We start from the raw sequence: 23,845 nt of genomic DNA on the forward strand, positions 1-23,845 counted from the left end.
CTTTCACGCTGTTTCATTTATATTTTGCAATTCTTTCATTTTTGTTTGCAAAAAGCACACTTACTTTTCTCAATACTTTAATTTTCGTTTGCAAAACTTTATTCTTTTGCATATATATGCGGCATTATATTGACTCCATACAGGAGTCTGGCAGTAGAGGCGGCGCAACTATAACAACATGTGAATAATCCCGCCCACTCTAATAAACTGCAGTGGAAACGCAAACCGAGCCGTGCCGAGTCATCCCACGCAGTGGAAAAGCGCCATTAGTGGTTCCTAGATCCAGACTCAATTGTTGGGGTGATCGAGCATTCGCTTAAGCCGCTCCGTGACTTTGGAATAGTCTTTCTACAGAAATCATAATCGTTTTTATTTGATTTAGCTTATTATTCATGATTTGCATTTGGTTTGGTTTTTAAGTTTTATTTGCGACTTTGTCTTTGTTTTAATTCTGTTAATGCTTACTTATTTTGTACAGAACATTGGTCAACAGCTGTGTTTAGTTGTGCTTTAAAAAATAAATTGAAACATTTGCTTTGAACTATTTTTATTGTAATATCAGTTTGATTATTTTGATGTAGACAGCTGTTTATAAGTAACTCTGCAACTACATGTTAACTAGCAGTCACTGGAGTATTCGTATGTCTGCTAAATATATGCAAACACTTTATTTTGATGGCTCCCCTACAGACAAACTGACTATAACTAATTTTGCAAGTACGTCAGCATTCTACCCCCTAACCTTAATCTAAGCCTACTAATGCTCTAATGAGAGTTAGTTGACATGTAGTTGCAAAGTTGCTTATAGTCAATAGACTAAGGGGACCATCAAAATAAAATGTACCCTAACATATAAGCATTGCATTTTTTCAGCTGAAATTATTAACTAGCTCACATCAAAATTAATTTTAGCCTCACAGGGAAATAATAATCCACACCTAACCACTTACAAGATGTAGTAAGTGCAGATCTTAAATAAACAATGGCAAGATATAGTCCATTATAAATGTAAAAGTAATTTAATATGGTGTTCATTGTGTGTTATAAATAATCATAATCTTAAAAGTTATAACCATACGTGCGTAAACATTATACTGCGTTATAATTGTTATGATTTATTTCTAAGATGATATAACACATTATTAAGGTTTTTTATAATGCATTATGCATTCATTATAATGCCTTAGGAATACCCTTATAATGTATTATAAATATGGACTTCATAGAAAGTGTTACCGTTGCTTGCTCTGCAGAGCACTGTTTTCACACCCCAACGTGAAGTGCTGCATTGCTGCGACAGTTATAATGAACCTTTATATCCTTGCTCCCTCATCTGGTCATTTCATGCGTCACAAGCAAGAGAGCTGCAAACTGCTGGATGTTGAAGTTTTTTAACAGCTGGTAAGGGGCTTCAGGTCCAAAAAAACTTCAGATAGTTTACTGTAGCTGCTGATTTCAGCTAATCTGGAGAGCTATCACATATTCACCGATTTTATGGTTAATTGCACTTTTATGGGGGTTGAGATACAAAGACAAAGGGTCTAGTAAAACCTATTAAATAAATGATTTACAACATGAAATACATCACATAGCCTATGTTTTAATGCACTTTCTCTACACACAAAAAGACATTGTTACAGGTGTGAACTTACATCTTCGTACCAAAGTAATCTCTATAGGAAACCATCTTTTCTTATTCCTCCTTCATAAATCTCATATAAAATTCTAGACTATCACTTTACATGCAGGTACTCTTCTAATCATATATCTATCATCTAATAATCTTACAGCAAACTCTCTAAAACAACGTCTGAAGATCTACATTTCAATTCCGATATTTAATAAATCCAATATCTGCTTGACTATTGTGATTGTTAATCACATATTTCTAGAACACAAATATAAAAAGCAGTTAACATTTGAAAAAACATATAGTGTACTGTGCAGATAATAATGATAAATAATGTATGTAACGTTTGCAGTATATTTTGCAGTGCATTGTGCCTGGAGAGGAAACGCTTACCCTCTCTCTTTATACACACTTATGGAAAGTTTGATGTATTAGCTGCTGCCATAATATGTGTGTGCCTCTCAACAATGACATTTAAACGGTGGAATGTTGCATTGTGACATCTTTAGTCAGGAATGTGTATTTATGATGCTCTATGCACATATTACAATGAAAGATAAACCGCTTCATGTAAAATGTGACAGGAAACATGTTTGAGAGAGCAGGTAGTATCCTTTAGTTATATAAAGATTTCTACGTCTGAGTGCAGTGTGCACGGCTGGTTTTTAGCGCAGGCTGCTGGCAGGCATGCAGTCACACAGTGCCCTCTTCTCGGCCCTCAGCACCAAACTCTCCGTCTGAAAACATGTGAGATAATAAAAGCAAAAGTGAAGCCCTCTGGTGTCTGTCTCTAAAATGTCTGAAAGATGCTTTATTGACAAGATCGATTAGACATTAACCTTTTCCACAGCTTGATTCCTTACTTGCTAAAATTACAGGAGCGGACATGATAGCAGGGCTCTTCCGTAGGGTGTCTGCGACCCTCTAGGGGGGCCACAGTGATACTAATGGGGTCTGAAAATTATGTTTGGCTCTCAAATGAATTCTTGTTATAATGTAAAAGCTGTAGTTAAAAGGGTAAATGTCAACTAAATGTTTTATTGTCTGTCCCACATTAGAATAAATAAATAGTTAGGGCTAACAAGCCATTTGTCTTAGCTCACAGAGGGGGCCTGAAAAAGACTGCATTGAATGGCTTTATCTCAATTGTCTCCCGGTTCACGATCTTACCCGTGAGTCTAAGTTGAAAGCTGTTTTCTTCAGGTCTTGCAAGGCTCTCTGCATGAACTCAAAGGCATGACAATCAACACATGGCCGGCCTATTGAACAAAAATGTAAAAACTGTTAATAAAAACTATAATGGTATATAAATGTTGCTTATCACTTCGCTGAGCATGTTCCCAGGAAACATCAAAGCCTACCCAAGGGCTACATGTTATAATGACACATGCAATGATGCATGCTTGTTTTACCACACGTCTATAAAGCATGCAGACTCAGAGTCTCACTCTCGGCGGGAATGACCGTCCCTGACTCCTCGGCATGAGCTGGTTGGAGGAGCAGTAGCAGCAGCAACATCACTGTCGCCAGAGCTCCGCTTGGCCTCATACTGTCGCGCAGCATCACCTGCGACATCGACACAGATACAGGAGCTGCAACGCTGTTATATTCAACCATTTAACAGACGCTTTTTATAACAAGGCCTTAAAAAAGACAGACAAACCACAGCGCAAATAAGATACTGTCGATCATCATATTTGTGCTTTATTTTTGCTTCGTCTTTATACAGCTAAAATATGGTCATTTCCAAATATGTCCACCAAAAATACAGATTCGCTAATGTACTACGTATTATTAAAGCGAAACGGAGCTAATTTGCATTACCTGTAGTCTCTGATAAAGACAGTGGCACCGTTAGTCAAACCACCGCCCTCCAATTCAGGACGCAGTTTCGATGCGGAGCGTCGATTGCGTTTTTAAGGTCTATTGTCTTTCGCGGAGCACCGTAGGATGAATATTTTCACGCCCAGGCAACGTTTCTCTCTCTGATTGGCTTACCGCAGGTCACATGGCTTCCAAACTTACTCGTTTTGAATGTAATAATGTAAGTTTTGATTTTTATTACTACTTAAGAACAGTGCAGCTTTTTAACACATTTTTCATAGATAGGCCTTTTTGTTAAACAAAATACTATAATATTTTGTTCTAAAAATAGAAATAGGTCACTGTCTGTATCTTTAAAAGAAACAAGAAATAACAAAGTGAAAAAACTTATCTTAAAGCCTTAAATCTATTATTTGAATAATTTGTAACTATATTACTTGTTATTGACATGTGATTTTCTTATTGCTTTTCATGTTTTATAATTATTTTAATTATCTGTTGATTATTATACTTATTTTGATGTAAGTTATGTTATTTCTCTTGTATGTTCGTTGTTATAAAGACTCCAATAAAAGCGAAAAAAGGTAGACAGATCTGTTCGGTTTTTGACAAAATTTCACTTTCATAAATGCATGGTTACTAAAAAAAAAAAAAATTAATGAAGATCAGAATAAGATTCATCAATTAAGTTAAAGAAACATCATTTAAATTAGTCACAAACACGAAACGCCCTAATTTGGAGAAAATGTGATTTTCAGAAATTCACACAACAAATTAGCATAACATTTTTATTATTATTAATCATCAACTGTATACAAAAAAAAAAAAAAGTTTAAAAAACACATATGCTAAGGGATAATAGGCAAGTGTTCATACCAAACTAAAACACAGCGAGATAAACCGAAGAAAAAAAAATTACACAAATCACTGTAAACTCAGATAACACACTGACCCTATGTTTTTGTAAAAGTTTCTCTGTGGCTGTGGTCACACGGGTCCTAGCGCGCATCAGCGTGTGTTTTCTTAGGTAGCCTGTTAAAATGCCCGAACTCATTATTCGTCTTTTTCCAAGATGGCGTCGATGAGGGAGAGCGACACCGGCCTGTGGCTCCACAACAAACTGGGCTCGACAGACGAGCTGTGGACACCTTCGAACATCGCTTCTCTGCTCACCGTGTCGGTCATCGACAACATACGGCTGTGTTTCTCCAGTCTGTCGCCTCCGGTGAAGCTGAAACTCTTGCTGGGGATGCTGCACCTCCCGCGCAGGACCGTGGATGAGGTGCGACGCGCTGCCTCTGCTGCTGCACACACACACACACACACACACACACACACAGAGCCTGGCATGCTTTATTGTGGAGGCATGTTGTTGATTAGCAGTAGTTGTGTTATATGTTGCTGGCACGTATGTGTTGCATGTGTAATAACATGGCTTCCAGCCTGAGAGCCTGCAGCTGCTGTCTGGATCATGTCAGTCTCGAGCAGAGCTCCGCTCATGCTGTCTGTCTCTCTGTCTCTCTGTCTTCAGTCTCTGGGCTTCAGCTAACTCGCTAGTCTGAGTGTGATTGCGCTCTTATTTTAATCGAGTTTATTTCCTATGTACCTCGGTAACTATAGTTTCCGCCAAAATGCCACACAGTTGTTAGTACTGTAAACCTGTGGTAACTTTGCATCAACTATTACTGCCATTTAAAAAAAAACACACAGTAGTAACGTTTTTAGCGGAATTATTAGTAATATATGATATTGCAATAAAATAGCATTGAAATAAGGTGATGAGTAATTATTAACTTTAGATGTTCAAAATCTAAATATTTATAAATAACATAAAATAAACGTATGAAAACACAACAACAAAAAAAAAACTGTAAAATATGTAATCTTTGATTATATTGATTGATTGATTTGATCACTCTGAAGAAACAAATCCGGCTTTACTCAAACAAAAACATTTTGTTGTAGGCAAAACTTTTTTTTTTTCTTCTTTTTTTTTTTTGTCCGGTATAAAGAGTTTTTTTTCCCCCCTAACAAAATACAAAAAGTGAGAAGTCAAGTTTGCAGTGTTTCTAAAGCTAAATGTGATGTTATGTTTTAGTGCGTTTCATCTGCTAACATATTTATTGACTTTTATGGGCAAATGCATGGAGTGATAAAGCAAGCTGCCATTTTAGTGCCGTATATCTTCTGGAAAAACATTTACAAACTTAAAAAATTGTTAAAAAAAAAAAAAAATATATATATATATATATATATATATATATTGGATTTATGGTTAAAAAATTATTTAAGGTTTCCATCAAGTGTGTTACATTGTTGTAGTCCATTGTTTCACTAATTTAGTCTGGACTCCTGTCGTGATTTTTTCTGTGTGATTTGCCTCAGGGCACTAAAAAGGAAGGGAATATGCAAGAGCAATAATTTATTCAATGCTGGAAAGATACATTTACAATATGAAGCAAATTCCTTTGCAATGGTAGCAGATTAATTTACATACTGACTAGATTAAATCAATGTCTACTTCTCTGTCTCTGTTGTTCCCTCATATTTCAGATGAAGGAGGCTCTGTCAGAGATCATTCAGCTGGCCACTGTGGACTCTGAGCCGTGGGTGTTAATGGTGGCTGACATCCTGAAATCATTTCCAGAGACCGGCTCACTAAACCTGGACCTGGAGGAGCAGAACCCTAATGTGCAGGACATACTTGGAGAGCTGCGTGAGAAAGGTTTGTCTGAAATCACTGATTGCGGTATTAGTATTAGAAGAGGGTCAAAGTCTGTTGGGGTTTTTTTTTTAGTTTAATATTTGTCTCTTCAAAAACAGAACTACACAAAAGATTTGTTCTCGTCTAGGTCCAGATTTGTCTCCAGCCTTGATTATTTTGGATACATATTAAGGAATAGAAATGCACATTTTGGTTTGTTTGACAGCTCATTGTATATATGTGTGGCAGCAGCAGACAGACATCTTTGATGTGTCATGCTTTACCGACTGTGTGTCTAGTTAAAAATTAAGTTAACAGTGTTCTGAGCACTATATTACTGCCCTGGACTAAAAATCACCTATTTATTAACCGACTGCAAAGAGCTGCCCAAAATTCCTTTGTTACCAATAGCAAAATTGAAACTGCAATCTTTATATCTTAAACTAGTTGCCCATTATTATTAGTCTACATTAAAGTAAGTGACTGAATCAGAATCGATTCTACAGTTATTGTGGTTGTCTGGGATTGTTTGTTTGGATACTTGTTGGCTTTTGAGAGCTAGCTTAGCTTTTGATGACTATTCTCACTAAACAGTCATTTGCAAGTGCACATGCACTTTTGTAAGAAAGGACCTGCTGAGACTTACTGTTGACGCACCTTTTTCAGTAAATGAATGTGAAGCGTCGTCCATGTTGCCTCTGGAGTGTCAGTATCTGAACAAGAGTGCTTTGAGCACACTGGTGGGGCCGCTCACTCCACCCATCAAGCACTTCCAGCTCAAGAGGAAACCCAAGAGTGCTACGCTCAGAGCTGAGCTGCTTCAGAAATGTAAGTGTGTTTATGAATTCTTTGTGCCAGAACATCTGTTTTTCTTTCTCAGTATGGATTAATTCAAGTTATTTAAAAGGAGTTTACCATATTGTTTGTGTGATGATTGTCATGTTTATTGTCACTGTTTATTATTCATTATATTTGTTTTAAAGCCACAGAGACTGCCCAGCAGTTAAAGAAAACTGCAGGAGTGCCGTTCCACTCCAAAGGAAGAGGTCTAGTGAAGAAGATTGACACCACAAGTAAGATTTATATGTATACACAGTGGCCCCCGAACGTTTTTGGATGGGAAAAATGTATGAATGTCATTGCATTAGATAGCAATAACATCAAAGGTTAGGTCATAGGTTTGATATCTTTTTCCATTATTGGACAATGTCCATAGTTAAAATTTTGATTTTGAGGACTTCATGACTTAATGCATCCACTAAAATAGCTTGGAACTAGTTGGTTAAAAATTTTATTTTTTAAAACTTTGGTTAATTGTATTTTTTTTTTTTTTTACATTACTGTTATTGGTCATTGTTTGGATCAAAGAACTAAAACTTTTATTCAGCAGAAACACCTTAAATTAATCAAAAGTAACAGTAAAGACATTTCTGATGTAAACAAATAAATAAATTCTGTTGTACTGAACTTTCCATTCATCAAAGAATCCTGAAGAAATTATCAAAGTTTTCACAAAAAAATAGTAAGCAACACAACTGTTTTTAACATTGATGATAATTCAAAATATTACTTTAGCACTAAATCAGCATATTAGAATGATTTCTGGATCAGATGACTCTGAAGACTGGAGTAATGTCTGCTGAATATTCAGTTTCGCCATTACAGAAACAACTTATATTTTAAAATAAAACATATTTTAACAACTGTTTTAAAGCATTTTTTTTTTATACAATAATTCTGTGTTTTTTGATAAAATAAATGCAGTCTTGGTGAGCATAAGAAACTTACCGACCCCAAACTTTTGAACAGTAGTGTACATATGTTCTCTTTACAACACACAAGATGTCTAATAATGATTGTTTGTCTGTCTTTCAGCGCCTCTGAAGGGCATTCCCAAAGCACCATTCCGCAGCCCTACCACCCCAAGCATGTTCAGCCCTCCCAGCAACAGAACCCCTATCGCCCCGCCCCGAACACCCCTGCGCAAGGAGCGGGGAGCCAAGGTAACTGTCCGGCAATAACCAACCAGTTATAAAATCAGTGAATAGCATGGGTATATATAATAGGTTTTACCCTTTACTGAATGGTTATGAAGAGCCAATAGTTGTCACAGGTAGCACCTGGATTTATGAATCGTGAATGGAATTTTACCTTCTTAGTATCGATGTCATCTTATGCTTTATATTGTCAGGTTATGTGATTGTGTGTTTTCTTGCAGTTGTTGGATATATCTGAGTTGGATATGGTAGGAGCTGGCAGAGAAGCTAAGAGGAGAAGAAAGACTTTGGGTAAGTTTAAGAAGATTGTTCAGTTACATAGACCCTGCACCTCTGACTGACTGACTTAAAGACCAGCTTACACTCCTCTGTGCTGTACATTTTAGTTATAATGTTTTTTTTTTTTTTTTGGTCTTGTTCAGACACAGAAGCTGGAGAGAAGGCGGCCAAAGAAGAGGCGGTGGTGGAGAACGCAACACCAGACTACGCAGCAGGCCTGGTGTCCACACAGGTATTTTTGGAAATCTACAGGTGCATCTCAAATCAGAATGTCATGGAAAAGTTCATTTGTTTCAGTAATTTAACTCAAATTGTGAAACTTGTGTATTAAATAAATTCAATGCACACAGACTGAAGTAGTTTAAGTCTTTGTTTCTTTTAATTGTGATGATTTGGGCTCACATTTAACAAAAACCCACCAATTCACTATCTCAACAAATTAGAATATGGTGACATGCCAATCAGCTAATCAACTCAAAACACATGCAAAGGTTTCCTGAGCCTTCAAAATGGTCTCTCAGTTTGGTTCACTAGGGTACACAATCATGGGGAAGATTGCTGATCTGACAGTTGTCCAGAACACAATCATTGACACCCTTCACAAGGAGGGTAAGCCACAAACATTCATTGTCAAAGAAGCTGGCTGTTCACAGAGTGCTGTATCCAAGCATGTTAACAGGAAGTTGAGTGGAAGGAAAAAGTGTGGAAGAAAAAGATGCACAACCAACCGAGAGAACCGCAGCCTTATGATGATTGTCAAGCAAAATCGATTCAAGAATTTGAGTGAACTTCACAAGGAATGGACTGAGGCTGGGGTCAAGGCATCAAGAGCCACCGCACACAGACGTGTCAAGGAATTTGTCTACAGTTGTCGTATACCTCTTGTTAAGCCACTCCTGAGGCGTCTTACCTGGGCTAAGGAGAAGAAGAACTGGACTGTTCTTTTCAGATGAGAGCAAGTTTTGTGTTTCATTTGGAAACCAAGGTCCTAAAGTCTGGAGGAAGGGTGGAGAAGCTCACAGCCCAAGTTGCTTGAAGTCCAGTGTTAAGTTTCCACAGTCTGTGATGATTTGGGGTGCCATGTCATCTGCTGGTGTTGGTCCATTCTGTTTTTTGAAAACCAAAGTCACTGCACCTGTTTACCAAGAAATTTTGGAGCACTTCATGCTTCCTTCTGCTGACCAGCTTTTTGAAGATGCTGATTTCATTTTCCAGCAGGATTTGGCAATTGCCCACACTGCCAAAAGCACCAAAAGTTGGTTAAATGTCCATGGTGTTGGTGTGCTTGACTGGCCAGCAAACTCACCAGACCTGAACCCCATAGAGAATCTATGGGGTATTGTCAAGAGGAAAATGAGAAACAAGAGACCAAACAATGCAGGTGAGCTGAAGGCCACTGTCAAAGAAATCTGGGCTTCCATGCCACCTCAGCAGTGCCACAAACTGATCACCTCCATGCCACGTTGAATATGTTTTTTTTTTATTGGTCTTATGAAGTATTCTAATTTGTTGAGATTGAATTGGTGGGTTTTTGTTAAATGTGAGCCAAAATCATCACAATTAAAAGAACCAAAGACTTAAACTACTTCAGTCTGTGTGCACTGAATTTAATACACAACTTTCACAATTTGAGTTGAATTACTGAAATAAATGAACTTTTCCACAACATTCTAATTTATTGAGATGCACCTGTATTTAGCCATATGATGAATGCTTTAAATGTAAGTCAGAACACAACTGAAATGGGTTTCTCTGCTCCTTTCTACAGAAACTTGGGGCGCTAAGCAACGAGAGTGCCCTGCCATCAACCAGTTACCTTCCCGCCACCCCCAGCATGGTTCCTTCCTCGTCTTATATTCCCAGCTCAGAGACACAGCCAGGTGAGCCATCGACAGATGCAGGATGGGATGAATGCAAAGAAATGATCTACAGTAGAAAATTTATTTATAAGACTAAACAGATAAGTCAGGCATTAAAAGGAAGCCAAGCTAAATGTGAGCTCAGAGTCTTCTCAACCCTAATTTTTTGCCTTAATATTTAGCAAATGCAGGTGGTTCAGGGCGTGAAACTACAAACCGGCAGTCAGAGGAGTCAACCGCCCCAAGTGCCGCTTCTGCTTCATTACCCGGCCAGTTTAAACAGCGGCCGCCCATGTATAATGCCAGCACTGCCAGTCCCACGGCCCCCACCTCACCCACCACACCAACCAGCACGCCCACCAACAATGCCCCGCCCCCCGCCGCCACAGCAGCACAGCCAGACATCCCCTCGCAGCCGCCCACCACTGCAGCCCAGCCTGCTCCCACACCAGCACCCCCACAAACCCAACCGAAAAAGAACCTGTCGCTCACGGTAAAACCTCTCTGATTCATTGATGTCATAATGATATTTTACTGGACTGTTCTGTTTTCTTAAAATGTTACTAGACAACGCTTTTATTTAGAATGTTCATTAATAGGTGTTTTGAGAAAACTGTAGAATTGCAAAAGTTTAATTGTAATTTTTTGCACCTTAATATAGCCTTTGACACTGAGAATGACAATGAATCTGACATTCAAAAGTTTGAGTTTATGCAAAAAAAAAAAAAAAAAGAGGAAGTCTCATAAAAACAGTAATACTGTGAAATATTATTTAAATTTAAAATGACTTTTAAAATATCACTTATTCCTGTGATAGTGAAGCTGAAATTTCAGTCAGTGTCACATGATCCTTCAGAAAAAATTCTGATATGCTGATTTGGTGCTCACAAATTTCTTATCAATCTTAAAATCAGTTGCGCTACTTTTAATTTATTTTAATATTTTACAGTATATTTTCGTATTTTTATGGTGATATTTTTCCCAGATTTTTTTGATGAATAGAAAGTTCCAAAGAACAGCATTTATTTGAAATAGAATTGTTTTGTTATGAATGTCTTTACCATCACTTGTGATCAATTTAATGCATCCTTGCTGAATAGAAGCATTCATTTTAGTCATGCTAACCTCAAACTTTGGAATCATAGTTTATAGTCTGGGAAGTTTAATTTTTATCTTGCATGTTTGGTTCCCCACAGAGAGAACAGATGTATGCTGCGCAGGAAATGTTCAAGACTGCAAACAAAGTCACACGGCCAGAAAAAGCCCTCATCCTGGGCTTCATGGCAGGATCTCGAGGTATTATGGTTTGGTTTTTTTCATATTTGTTTTTTTAAATTTGCTGTTCCTCTATTTTCTAAATGACCCTTCTAATGTTTGTCTGTCCCTTTCTCCCAACAGAAAACCCCTGTCCAGAGCAGGGTGACATCATTCAGATCAAACTGAGCGAGCACACAGAAGTACTGCCTAAAGCGGACGGAACCGGCAGCACCACCATGCTGGTGGACACAGTGTTTGAGATGAACTACTCTACTGGGCAATGGACCCGCCTCAAGAAATACAAACCCATAACCAATGTCTCCTGAGGAGGACCGGGTTAACTAACACACACACACACTTGCTCAGCGCGTTTACATAGACACATATGTATACATTCACACACCCCTCTTCAGCACCACCTGAGGAGTGCTTTAAAATACAAATTTCATGTACATGCGCTGTACATATTTACGGGCCAAATTCTGAGGTGTATTGGGAATATACGCTAGTGAATTTCTGGATGTTGGTTTCAGACAGTTGAAAAGGACTTCCTGTTTGGTTGACCTCATGTCCTATCTCTGTTCCGGTGTTGCCAAAGACAGGGACCTCTTATAAGACAGCTGTTTTCTTTATCTTTTTGTTAATGTTTGTATCGTCTCTCATTTTTAGGCCCATTTCAGATTTCTTAGTGTCTGGGAAATGAGGCGAAATTGAGGCGGGGCTTGTTAGTTTGTGTCTTAACCTACTTTTGATTGACACGTTATTAAGAGATCTTAAAAGGGTGCGAACATACTATTACAGTGTCCTATGAACGAAACAAAAAAAATCTGTCCATGTGTTTTCACACTGAGAATGTTTAAAATGTTTTCACGTCCTCATTGGATGGAAAAAAAAGAAATGAAAACAATAAACAAAGTGTAAAACAGGCTTGTTTAGTACTCTTCAAGAACATTCTTTTTTTTAAAAAAAAGGAGGAATTAAATGAAAACGTGTCCAGTTTTGAATGAGTCGATTTCTGAAGCTTTAGTGTAAATAATATTGTATTTATGTTGCACTGCACAACCACAGTCACAACTGAATCACTGCCTTTCTAACAACCTTCTAGTTGTTGCTAGTTGTTATTTTTTACATTTTATTTGTGTGCAGAATCTAAGACACAAATGTTGAACAGATTTTAATGACATGGGTGGCGATGTATGAATTCTGAAGCAAGTAATCTTTGGTACATTTTTCTCTTGTTCATATTTGTTTATAGATCAAAAATGATTACACTATTTTGCAAGTCATGTCTAAATATTAACTAAAAAAGGCCATAGCTTTTAAACAACTTATTTGTTTTAAAGGGATAGTTCACCCAAAAACAATATCTGCCATCGTTTACACACCCTCATGTCGATCCAAATCTCTGTGACTTACTTTCTTCTGTGAAACATAAAAGATACTTTGAGAAATGTTTCAGTGGGCACCAAAACCTTATTTACCAGCAGTCTACAAAATATCTTTTCTTTTAGTATTTCATAGAAGATAGTCTTAAAGGTCTGAAACGATATGAGACATAAGTACATGATTTTTTTGGGTGCCTGTCCCTTTAAATCAACCGGATGAAGCAGTGTTGGTATAGATTGTCTTTTTACATGCTATGTCATGCCTATAGTTCCAGCATTTCCTCCAGTGTCTTCAGTGCTTAAGCCATTCCAGGATCGACCCAGCCTCCAAAAGTCTTCTCCAGGTAGAGCGCCACAGCCAAAGGCAGATGGTCTTGAAGCTTCCCAGCCACCACCTGAACGCCCAAAGGCAATCGCTCCTTACTCAAACCCAGTGGACACTGGGTCACCGGCAGGCCTAAGATGTTCAGGATCCCTATAGAAATGGGTGAAATGGTTTTCAAATATGCTGTTGTTTCTACTAATGTTGCTGCAACTATACTGATTTTAAACTTAAACACCTATTGAAAGTCTGTTCCTGTTTGACCACTCTTATAATGGCTCCTGATATATTTAGTAACTTCTCTTTGCAAATCCACTATAATGACTGCTTAAGCAATTGTTACCTGTGTAAGCGAAGTTGTATGGAGTAAAAAGGGGATGGTGGTGTTTGGGTGCGAGTAGAGGATGAGAGGGGTACAGCAGCACTCCATCTGTCCCCAGCAGATCCTCCATCTCTTTCTGCAATTCTTCCTTTTGTTTTAGGATGAATTGAGACGGCTTAGAGCTGTGAGATCTCTCCATCAGAGCCAAACCTGAAATCAGCCACAAGTGAAAAACATGTCCAGCATTAAGTCTCCTCCAGGTTGTTAGTTCGAAAGACATTTTAAGGACAAGAACAGAACAATGACTCTGAGCAACCATAATTATACAGCATATACATCAGTTTTAGAGTCAGAATTATTAAATTAGAACTAAAACCATAAAAAGTTAATTACTTGAAATAAAATATTAACTGTAAAAAAAAAGAGTAAAATATCAAAAACCTTACATTATTTTTAGCATTTCATATTTTTATTTAGTTTAACTTCATGTACTAGAATAACCAAAACCTAAAATGAATAATAAACTACAAAAAAATTGCAAAAATGCACAATAAAATTACTAAAACTTTAGAATTAAATTAAACACTGAAAATATACAAATAAAAGCAAATTCAAAATACTGATCTCAATGAAATGCTAAAATAATACTGGTTTGAGTTTACCAATAGCCGCCACAGTGTGTTCAGATCTTCCAAAAATCCTCTTTATCAGCTCCCAAAAAGGCCACACAGATCCTCCATCTGCCATTAGCTCAACAAAAGGCTGTGGAGGCTGGAATAAACACAAACTTGCTCTAATTCTTTGAGTGTACCATTTTTGTTGTTATAAGCACTTGTGGTTGCTACAACCTTTTGTTACAACCTTTGATAAATTGAATGTCAAGGCAACTTCAGGTAGGCTTACTACACCTTGCCATCTTTGTCAGGGAGAGCCAAGAATGTGTCCCAGATCTGAAAAGAGTATTTGAGTTGAGGAAAACTGACTTCCTTAACCGTAACTCCCAGATCTGCCTCTAAGCGTGCAGCCACCTGTGATCAGAAACAACAAAAAATAAAAAATGACCTTTTCAAATAAAGTACTTTGCTTGTATTCAGCAATACAACTGATTACAGAAGCATTCATGCTTATTTATATTATGCATGCATTATATGTTCTCCTCACCCTTTTTTGAGCTTGAATGAGCTGGTTGTCTACTGGAGATGTCAGTGGAGATCCACCATCATTTACTACAGTGAAGAAACGTAACTTTTTCAGATCCACCTCTTCTGAGAGGGAGAGCCTAGAAAATATATACTTTCTGTCAGAACTGACTATTATTATCACTATAACTAATGTTATCTGGTTCATATCTTTGTCAGATGTACTTGTCTGCATTGGGTCCAGCCATAATCTTCAGAAGAGGGAGCAGGTCTTCAGCGTAGCGACACATTGGACCAGAACCTGAGTAGTCATTTTGGAGACCCGTGCATGAAGGAAACTGACCATCATTAGACACCACATCTGAAAGGTAATAAAACTCACTATCTTTATGATATATACAGAGTTTTCCCCTACTAACAGAAAGATTCTTGTGTTTTTTTCTGATTGTTCCTACAGCAAAACACATACCTTTTGAAGGTTTATGGCCGAATATCCCATTGAAAAAACATGGCATGCGGATACTTCCTCCAATGTCAGAACCGATGCCTATCACAGACGCACCACCACCAATGATGCTTCCCTCTCCACCTACCAGAGAAAGAATAGGTGTTTATTACAATAATTTTGTCAACCTTTCAACAAGTCATGTAAACCTGAACATCAGTGCAAAATCATTGAAACAGTGACTAATGCAGTATAATTTCTGCACAGTCAATTTATGTAAGGTTTATGAAAACTATTTTTCTGATTTTTTTAGCAAGACCTGAGCTTCCTCCACACATCCTCTCGAGATCATAGGGGTTACTGGTGATCCCATAGAGGTGGTTGCTGGACTCCATCCACATGCAGAGCTCACTGGTGTTGGTGACTCCCAGAGGAATTGCTCCAGCTCTCTTCAACAGAGCCACAGGAGGAGCATCCACACTGGCAAGTACTTTACGGCGGGATTTCAACCCGCTAGAATTGGGCATACCTGTTGCAGCAGTCAGATAACATGAATCAATATCATTTCTAGTATACTTTTCAGAAGCTTGTCTCTATGAGTGAGCAGTAGAGGAGTGTGGGAAGAATGTATCCATCCTGGATCAACAAGCAGCATTTACTAATAAAATTGAATGTTGCAGTCTTTGTAAAACATATTTTAAGCAATATGTAAGGATTCTTGCAACAATGGCAGACTGATTATACATTATACATAGCTATTCATATAAATAATTATTACGAAAAAGAAATACATAAATATGTGGATATTAAATATTTTAGTTGACATAGTTTTGTAATTTTACCTATATATTATCTATAAAGGTAAGATTATTTCCTAGAAGTAACATTATAACCATTCGAATAAATGTTTTATGTCCATGTGTTATATTTTTAGTGAACAGTCATTTGATAATCAGGAATGAATCTCAAAATAAACCTCTTTAGGGTGATACTGAAACATGCAAGGCAGAGAGCATTATGGGACGTGTACCCTGTAGAGCGAATGACTCTTTGACAGACAGAGGAACTCCCAGCAGAGGAAATCGGCTCCTCAGAACATCCTCTCCTCCATTCTCCTCCTCTATTAGTTTATCCGCACGAGCGGCCTCCTGAATGGCGAATGAGAACCTGAAAGAGAGGACAGGGTGCACTTATAACGAAATGTTCTGTACAGTCATGCATTAACATTGTTATACCTCACTAAAGCAAGTGCTCACCTGTCTTTGACCAAAGCATTGAGCAGTGGGTTCACCTCTTGTATCCTGTCAATGTAGGCCTGCACAACCTCTACACTAGTAACCTAAACTTACAAGTCAAATAGATTAATATTCAGTATTACAAAAGACCATGGCAAAACACAGAATAACTGGTTCTTTTAGTCTAGTTCAGTGGTGAATCTGTAGTGATGTTATTTTAGGACTTATAAGCACTTACAGTACATTATCAAACATTGTGTTTAATATATTTTGCCCCGCCTGTAGTCTAAACTGTTATTACTGGCTTTGGATAATTTTTTGTAAGGTTACTAAATATGTTCTTGTATGTTTCATATCTAATTTGAAAAGTGTTCCTTGTTGGCATCTTTTGTTCCATGAAAAACCTTTAACATCCATAGAACATTTCCATTCCACAAAAGGTTCTTTATAATGGAAACAAACTATATTTAGATTATTATTAAATATAATTATTTTAAGAACTTTTTTCTGAAGGGTTCTTTGGGGAACCCAAAATTGTTTTTTTATGGCATCACTGAAAAAAAATTAACCTTTCTGAACCTGTGAGTGTATTTCAAGTTGCTCCAAATCTATATGCTTTTTTTCTGTGGAATATAAACAAACTTGCTAGTTACAATTTAAAGACTGCTTGATTATAATAATAAATTTAAATATAATTTACTAATAATATTTTTTTTACATTTGTTATTTAGTAAGCAGAATATATAGATATATAGATATATAATTTGTTTTGTTTTGTTTTGTTTTTTTCTCCACATGTAGGAGCTTTGGATGTAAGGTTATAGGCATTGAGCCATGATCTACATTTATTGTGCCAGATCATTTGCACTTTAGAGCCCTTTGTGACAATTATCCATGATAAAGTTGACACGATAACCTAAGATTACTTAAGTCTAGTCAAGTTATTTAATTTAAACCTTTGGAATAGAGACACTGTTACTGCAACAAGTTACATTTCAGTTGGGGGCTGACCTGTCATTCTTGTAGTGCACACTATAGCCACTGATTCTCAGCAAAATAGAACCAGAGTGTTATTTGTGAAACAGCTTTTATTTAAATGTGCAAAAAGAAACCTAAACATCAAACACACGGGGTAATCTTTATAAGATATGATGCAGTTATTGGTTATCTTTCATTCATTAATCCGCTATAAATCCAAGCCAGCACCCAAAACAAACTCAGTCACTCTAAATCCCAATGACATAACACCCATATGCTCATTTTTTTCATTTTTTAATACAATCCCTAATGCTCAGCTGTGACAAAACTAATGCAAGTAAAAGCTCAAACCTCTCTTCTGCGTATCTTCTCAGCCAGTTGCACTGCAGAGAGAGTAAGCAGTGGGTTTTTGATTGGAGGGAGATGTTTTGGTCGCTTTGTGCCGGGTGAGACCAGCCTAAAGAGAGTCAGGAACAGCCTGGGCACGAGGACCAGCAGGAAGCGCTGCACATGCTCTCCAATTGTCAAAGCCATTGTGGCGAAAGCAAAAATCCCATGGTAAAATGTGCACACATGCCACTCCCAAAGCAATTTATCTCTGTAGATGCTGAACTTTGACCTCATTTATCTCACATTTAAGAATATAGTGCTATTCTTACAGTACAGTACAGTACATGTGCAGTCACCACACATATGGTCATGAGGAGGTTTTGAACACAGGTGTAGACACAAAACTAGAGTCAAAAAGGGACAATGGGATGAGAAAGTTCATAGAAAATCCAAGTTAATACTTTGATCTAAGGAGGATCCCTTTACTACATAGTGATGTGTATATGGTTTAGCACAAGTGTTTGTAATATAAGTCAGACCATTTGTCCATGCACATCTTAATATAAATGATTTTATCATCATCCAAAATGAATAATCATTTTAACTGTCCCATTGTGCAATACTTCTGTAAGCAGAACTGTTCTATAAACTGACATTTAAACAAAAATGTTTTATTCCTAATCCTTGTAATATTTGTGATGGTTGGTTAGTTAAAAAGGCATAAAACAGCATAGCACTAATGGTTTATTAATTGGGCAACGCTTTACAATAAGGTCCTATTATAGGCAGTTAATGCATTAACAATGAGCATACATTTGTTACATTCATATTTCTTAACATTAGTTAATAAAAATACAACTGTTCATTGTTAATGTTAGCGCAAGTACATTTTAATAATATATTATATATTATATTATGTTAATATATAAGATCTGCTTCCATAGTGAATTAGTTTTTTGTTTGTTTATAAAAATGATATATAATACACAATAAAAATGTTTTTATTCACATGGGGAAAAATCATACTTTAAATATGTATTCTTCAAGTTGTATTGTTGTTTAAATGACTGATAACATTCTAGGTTTCCCCCCTCATATGCAAAAATATCTAAGAAACAAGTGCAATGAAACTGATATTGTTTCAGTCATGGCTTCCCCCAGCAGTCAACTGACTGAAGATCTAGAGTATTATTTGTTCCAGAGTATTATTTGTCTGAAGAAGTACTCTTTCTTCTGGTATGTTTAGCCACCTAATAAAGAAACATTTCTTCCAGCTAATTTGATATTCTTAACAAATGGTCCCAACAACAAATGTTGTTTTAACCTTCTTCATGGCCTAATATAAAACAGATATGTATCAAACACATCCATAGAAGAGGAATACTTGATCTGTTCCATATAAAGAAAATATGGGAGGAGCTATGAGACCGATGAGCTGGGTGGAAACTTTCAGTGAAATGAAACCAACTGTCTGCAAACTGAAAACCAACAATCTAGAAACCTTTTTTTTACCTTTAAACAACAAAATGTTTAGCTATCCAATTGCACGCAAGATGTATGCGAGGACAGCTGATACTCAAAGGTATGTGATAGAAAAAATTTTTAGTGGTCTTATTCAGTTGTTGTTCAGTGTATGGTATATGCCTGAGAGAGAAAAAACAGAGCAATCCAGGAATCATGAGTCAAATGCTCATCTAGTTGTCTTTTGTTACAACACTAAAATAATATCAGAATTGTATCAATTGTATTTTTGCTTGCTTCTAAAAAGATGAAAAGTATGTTGTCATTTTCTCTCACATCTTAAAGACTGGAGAAGCATGAAGTATATGAGCAGACTGACTAAATACAGACCAGTGAAAATGCAAGATTGATTACATTTGATCATGCCATTTGACAATATTTCAACCTTAAAAATAAAAAGTTTCACCCCTATTATTATTGCTAACATGAGATGAAAACATTTAATATGAATTTTAATTATATGAATATATATATACAGTATATATATATATATATATATATATATACATTTTTTTAATTATTTTGAAAATAAACATACATACATACAACATATTTGGATATCTTTAAGTTTTAAGAAGTATGCGTTATTATTTTACTCTTATGAATGTTGATTATTTTTGCTGTAAATAAGTCCTGATGTGTTTTTTTTATTATTATTATTTATTTAAATATTCAAAAGGGCAAAAGCAATGGCAGAATCTCCAAAACCACAAGAGAAAAGGAGGAATTTATCTTGTAAGTCTGTGACCCTCATAAAATAATGGATTATTGACCGGAAGGGGTTTTTTATTTAATGTGAGAAATGTCCTTTTATATCATTTTTCAGCCCTGGCGTCCTCTGCTGGTCCTCTGAATGAGGAGCTCCATTGTAACATCTGTCTGGATGTGTTCATAGATCCAGTCTCCACTCCATGTGGACACAACTTCTGCAAGATGTGTCTGAAAAAATGCTGGGACAGCAGGCACGACTACAGCTGCCCAATTTGTAAAGAATCATTCAACCAAAAACCTAATCTCAAGGTCAATACAACACTCAGAGACATTGTAGATCACTACAAAAAGAAAAATAATCTGAAAATACCTCCAGTGTTGTGTGATATCTGTACAGATACTAAATGGAAAGCCCTGAAGTCGTGCCCTGCGTGTCAGAGCTCTTTCTGTAAGGCTCACCTGGAGCGTCATTTGAGGGTTCCAGGTTTAAAACAACACAGACTGATAAATCCTGTAAAAAATCTCCAGGATCATTTGTGTCAGAAACATGACAGACCTCTGGAGCTGTTCTGTAGAGATGATCAGACATGTGTGTGCGTGATCTGCACTGTGACCAAACACAAGAACCACAACAATGTTCCTGTAGAGCAGGAGACTGAAGAGAAAAAGGTCGGAAATTCCAACATGAAAACATTTTTTTTTTTAAAAATTACTAAAAAATGTGCAGTCCCTTAGTTTATCTTTTTATATGTAATCCTCATTTTTCATTTTTCAGGATAGCTTTTAATTTATTTTACTTTATTATTTTGTATTTATCTATGTTTACACTTTTTTTAGAAAAATGCTTTGTTACACCTGATAACTCTTGTTTACTTTAAATGCCTTGTGAAGCTTGCTTTTTATTGTTATTCTCTGGCCATAGAGTGAGCTGATAAAGACTCAGACAGATGTGCAGCAAATGATCCAGGACAGAATGAAGAAGATTGAACAAATCCAACACTCAGTAAAGCTCAGAAAAGTAAGTTTATATATTCAAGTTTATTTAAAAAGAATATATATATATATATATATATATATATATATATATATATATATATATATATATATATATATATATATATATATATATAGTCAGATATTTGCATTTCAAAAAAGTAAATTCTTTTCATGAATCTGACTAATCAGAAAAACACTGAAAAAGAAAGAACAGACAGCATTGAGCTGTTTACTAGTCTGATCCGCTCCATTGAGAGATGTCAGTCTGAGCTGCTGGAGTTGATGGAGCAGAAGCAGACAGCAGCAGAAACACAGGCTGAAGAGCTGATTAAAGAGCTGGAGCAGGAAATCACTGAACTGGAGAGAAGAAACACTGAGCTGGAGCAGCTCTCACACACTGAAGATCACCTGCACCTCCTACAGGTCAGTGTCTCTCTCTGATCACTTCACAGGATAACACTTAACATGCTGAGGGATCTCTCTCTCTCTCTCTCTCTCTCTCTCTCTCTCTCTCTCTCCTCCTTTAGATTTATCCATCCCTGTGCAGCCCTATGGAAACCGAGATCTGGGCTGGGATCAGTATTAATACTTGTGTGAGTGTGGAGACTCTGAGAAGAACTTTGACTCAGCTGCAGAAGACTCTAGATGAGAAACTCAGTCAAACAGGTAGATTTACAAATTCTTATTTCACAATTAATGGCTTAGTTAATCAGCAGTTACAGAATGATCAAACTTCATGACACACATAAACCATCAACTTTAGGAAATCAGTTTTCAAAAAGGCAGTTTTTGTTGCAATTGTAAGGTTGTTGTATTCATTTATTATTAAATGAGCACATACACTAATCTAATCACATGAAGCAAGCTTCAGAGTATTTTTTCTTCTTTCTTCAGGATGCTCAATCCCAAATGCAAGCTAAACATGTTTAAAAGCAAATTCAATTTATAAACGTGTCTGAATGTAAATAAAGTTCTCATTATCTTTTGTTGTCATGTATGCCACAGTGTTGAAGAGAATACAGCAGTATGCAGGTACAGTGTTTAATCCTATTCACTCACATATGCTTACAGTACCTTAAAGTAATAGTTCATCCAAAAATGAAAATGTACACACCCACAGGCCATCTAAGATGTAGATGAGTTTGTTTTTTCATTTTGCTGAAAATGTGGTCACTTTCAGGTCATCCATGATGTAAATAATTCTGTTTCGAAATTTGATGGGTGTGTTGTGAATAAGAGTTCATACAGATGATACAAAACATCACAATAATCCACAAGTAATCCTTGTGACTCCAGGCCATCCATTTGTTTCAAAAACTGTGATGTTTTTATCAGCCGTTTGGAACCTCATTTTGACGGCACCCATTCACAATTGATGTAATGCTAAAGTTCTCCAAAACTGTTCTGATGAAGAAACATTTACATGTACATTTATATTTACAGAAAGTTATTTACATCTTCAATTACCTGATGGTTCACGAGTTCACACTTACATATAATAAACAGAGTACCCCCTACAGGTTAGTACAGAAATAGTTTTAAGTGTGAAGAAGGGGTGGAGGAGGGATTCTGGAAAAACTGTCAAGGAACAGAGGTAAGTCTGCTGTGTATATACACACCTCTTATCTTATTAATTGGGTTGATTACTGATTGTGCACCTCTCCTGTTAATTAGGTTAATTATCTGAACATGCTCCTCCCGAACTTTGTTAATAAAACATCATTTAGTAAATTTTCAGCACATTTTCATTTTGGATGAACTGTTCCATTAAATGATCTGTTAAGGGCAGCATTCCAGGTTTCCATTATTAGCATTCAGTTATTCAAAATAAACATAAAAATATTTCTGCTCCGATGCTATGATTTAAATTCTCTCTCTCAGTGGATGTGACTCTGGATCCTGACACAGCCCACCCTGACCTGATCCTGTCTGAAGATGGAAAAAAAGTGCGACATGGAAACATAAAGCAATACTGCCCAGACTATGACAAGAGGTTTAATAAATATATGATTGTCCTAGGAAACAAGGGCTTTTCATCTGGGAGGTTTTATTTTGAGGTGCAGGTTAAGGGAAAGACTCAGTGGAGTTTAGGTGTGGCAAGAGAATCCATTAACAGGAAGGGGGTGCTCAACCTGTGTCCTGAAAGTGGTAACTGGACTTTGTGGCAAAGTAACGCAAAAGAGTATAAAGCTTGTGAGTCTTCCCCTGTCTCTCTCTCCCTGAACGTGAAGCTTCAGAAGGTGGGTGTGTTTGTGGATTATGAGGAAGGCTTGGTCTCCTTTTATGATGTGGAGTCCAGGTCTCATATCTACTCTTTCACTGGTCAGTTTTTTACTGACAAACTCTATCCATTTTTAAGCCCTTGGACTAATGATGCAGGTAAAAATTCAGCACCACTGATCATCTCACCTGTTAATTACAGTGAATGACATATAACTAAATATGAAGTACCAGATGAAAATGATTAAATATTGTAGAAACTTAATTTTCTGTAAAGTTGCTTTGCAATGATCTGTATCGTAAAAAGCGCTATACAAATAAACTTGAATTGAATTGAATTGAATTTTTATAATCATGAATCTGAAATATATATGTACTTTTATTCAAATAATTAAAGTGTGTACATTCTTAATAACAGAGTGTACAGATCTACATAATACAGTAAATGTAAATGTTCAACATTTTTGAAATTATTTTATGCATGTTTCATTAAATATTTGCTCAAGCATTTTCTTTCTTTGCTCTTCTCTGTCTGTCAAAGTGAAATGATGTGACACTGACCTGTAAACAGTCATTCCTGTGCTGCACAATTCTTATCTTATCACATGGGACAATAAAAAAATAAAAAAATAAAAATGTGGTACTTTATCCATGAAATACCTTTTATTTATTTAAACAAGTTTGCTTTCAA

The 23,845-nt window shown here is 36.5% G+C and overlaps 4 protein-coding genes across 5 annotated transcripts; 2 read left to right on the top strand and 2 right to left on the bottom strand.

The window, feature by feature from the left end:
• Nucleotides 1-1,580: 1,580 nt before the first annotated feature.
• On the bottom strand, nt 1,581-3,610 carry cb7h4orf48 (chromosome B7 C4orf48 homolog). Of its 2 annotated transcripts, none has more exons than XM_019106678.2 (4): nt 3,455-3,610; nt 3,079-3,196; nt 2,801-2,889; nt 1,581-2,367 (listed from the first exon to the last, which is right to left on the bottom strand). In XM_019106678.2, the coding sequence occupies exons 2-4, from the start codon at nt 3,191-3,193 to the stop codon at nt 2,296-2,298; spliced, it is 276 nt and encodes a 91-aa protein (XP_018962223.1). In that variant the 5' UTR covers nt 3,194-3,196; nt 3,455-3,610; the 3' UTR covers nt 1,581-2,295. The 2 variants fall into 2 exon arrangements, with proteins under 2 accessions (XP_018962223.1, XP_018962222.1); XM_019106677.2 differs by having other exon boundaries at nt 3,079-3,222; nt 3,455-3,567.
• An 872-nt stretch (nt 3,611-4,482) lies between these two features.
• LOC109092954 (negative elongation factor A-like) lies at nt 4,483-12,473 on the top strand. The gene is made up of 11 exons (XM_042727362.1): nt 4,483-4,736; nt 6,008-6,179; nt 6,825-6,986; nt 7,142-7,231; nt 8,034-8,161; nt 8,377-8,446; nt 8,578-8,666; nt 10,203-10,314; nt 10,476-10,786; nt 11,490-11,589; nt 11,692-12,473. The coding sequence occupies exons 1-11, from the start codon at nt 4,527-4,529 to the stop codon at nt 11,874-11,876; spliced, it is 1,629 nt and encodes a 542-aa protein (XP_042583296.1). The 5' UTR covers nt 4,483-4,526; the 3' UTR covers nt 11,877-12,473.
• Nucleotides 12,474-12,577: 104 nt separating this feature from the next.
• faah2b (fatty acid amide hydrolase 2b) lies at nt 12,578-17,910 on the bottom strand. The gene is made up of 11 exons (XM_042727364.1): nt 17,728-17,910; nt 16,420-16,502; nt 16,194-16,330; nt 15,483-15,692; nt 15,188-15,307; nt 14,944-15,079; nt 14,741-14,858; nt 14,488-14,607; nt 14,242-14,350; nt 13,601-13,789; nt 12,578-13,410 (listed from the first exon to the last, which is right to left on the bottom strand). Exons 1-11 carry the CDS (start codon nt 17,908-17,910, stop codon nt 13,235-13,237), a joined length of 1,581 nt encoding a protein of 526 aa, XP_042583298.1. The 3' UTR covers nt 12,578-13,234.
• A 1,219-nt stretch (nt 17,911-19,129) lies between these two features.
• On the top strand, nt 19,130-23,790 carry btr09 (bloodthirsty-related gene family, member 9). The gene is made up of 9 exons (XM_042727357.1): nt 19,130-19,288; nt 19,907-19,962; nt 20,054-20,607; nt 20,861-20,956; nt 21,124-21,357; nt 21,462-21,600; nt 21,940-21,966; nt 22,816-23,397; nt 23,497-23,790. The coding sequence occupies exons 1-8, from the start codon at nt 19,137-19,139 to the stop codon at nt 23,361-23,363; spliced, it is 1,806 nt and encodes a 601-aa protein (XP_042583291.1). The 5' UTR covers nt 19,130-19,136; the 3' UTR covers nt 23,364-23,397; nt 23,497-23,790.
• The last annotated feature ends 55 nt before the right edge of the window (nt 23,791-23,845 follow it).

The sequence above is a fragment of the Cyprinus carpio genome, chromosome B7, assembly GCF_018340385.1.
Source record: "Cyprinus carpio isolate SPL01 chromosome B7, ASM1834038v1, whole genome shotgun sequence".
Taxonomy (NCBI): Eukaryota; Metazoa; Chordata; class Actinopteri; order Cypriniformes; family Cyprinidae; genus Cyprinus; species Cyprinus carpio.

Excerpts from the sequence above, each read along its gene's own strand:
- LOC109092954 (XM_042727362.1), top strand. The coding sequence starts at position 4,527 with ATGGCGTCGATGAGGGAGAGCGACACCGGCCTGTGGCTCCACAACAAA. Across the intron at positions 8,667-10,202 it reads CAGGCCTGGTGTCCACACAG|AAACTTGGGGCGCTAAGCAA; the intron begins GTATTTTTGGAA and ends TCCTTTCTACAG. Across the intron at positions 10,315-10,475 it reads CAGCTCAGAGACACAGCCAG|CAAATGCAGGTGGTTCAGGG; the intron begins GTGAGCCATCGA and ends CTTAATATTTAG.
- faah2b (XM_042727364.1), bottom strand. The coding sequence starts at position 17,910 with ATGGCTTTGACAATTGGAGAGCATGTGCAGCGCTTCCTGCTGGTCCTC. Across the intron at positions 16,331-16,419 it reads AATGCTTTGGTCAAAGACAG|GTTCTCATTCGCCATTCAGG; the intron begins GTGAGCACTTGC and ends CCTCTCTTTCAG. Across the intron at positions 14,859-14,943 it reads GCTGGACCCAATGCAGACAA|GCTCTCCCTCTCAGAAGAGG; the intron begins GTACATCTGACA and ends TATATTTTCTAG.
- btr09 (XM_042727357.1), top strand. The coding sequence starts at position 19,137 with ATGAGCTGGGTGGAAACTTTCAGTGAAATGAAACCAACTGTCTGCAAA. Across the intron at positions 21,358-21,461 it reads ATCACCTGCACCTCCTACAG|ATTTATCCATCCCTGTGCAG; the intron begins GTCAGTGTCTCT and ends CTCCTCCTTTAG. Across the intron at positions 21,967-22,815 it reads GAGAATACAGCAGTATGCAG|TGGATGTGACTCTGGATCCT; the intron begins GTACAGTGTTTA and ends TCTCTCTCTCAG.
- cb7h4orf48 (XM_019106677.2), bottom strand. The coding sequence starts at position 3,205 with ATGTCGCAGGTGATGCTGCGCGACAGTATGAGGCCAAGCGGAGCTCTG. Across the intron at positions 2,890-3,078 it reads GACGGTCATTCCCGCCGAGA|GCCGGCCATGTGTTGATTGT; the intron begins GTGAGACTCTGA and ends TTTGTTCAATAG. Across the intron at positions 2,368-2,800 it reads CTTTCAACTTAGACTCACGG|ACGGAGAGTTTGGTGCTGAG; the intron begins GTAAGATCGTGA and ends ACATGTTTTCAG.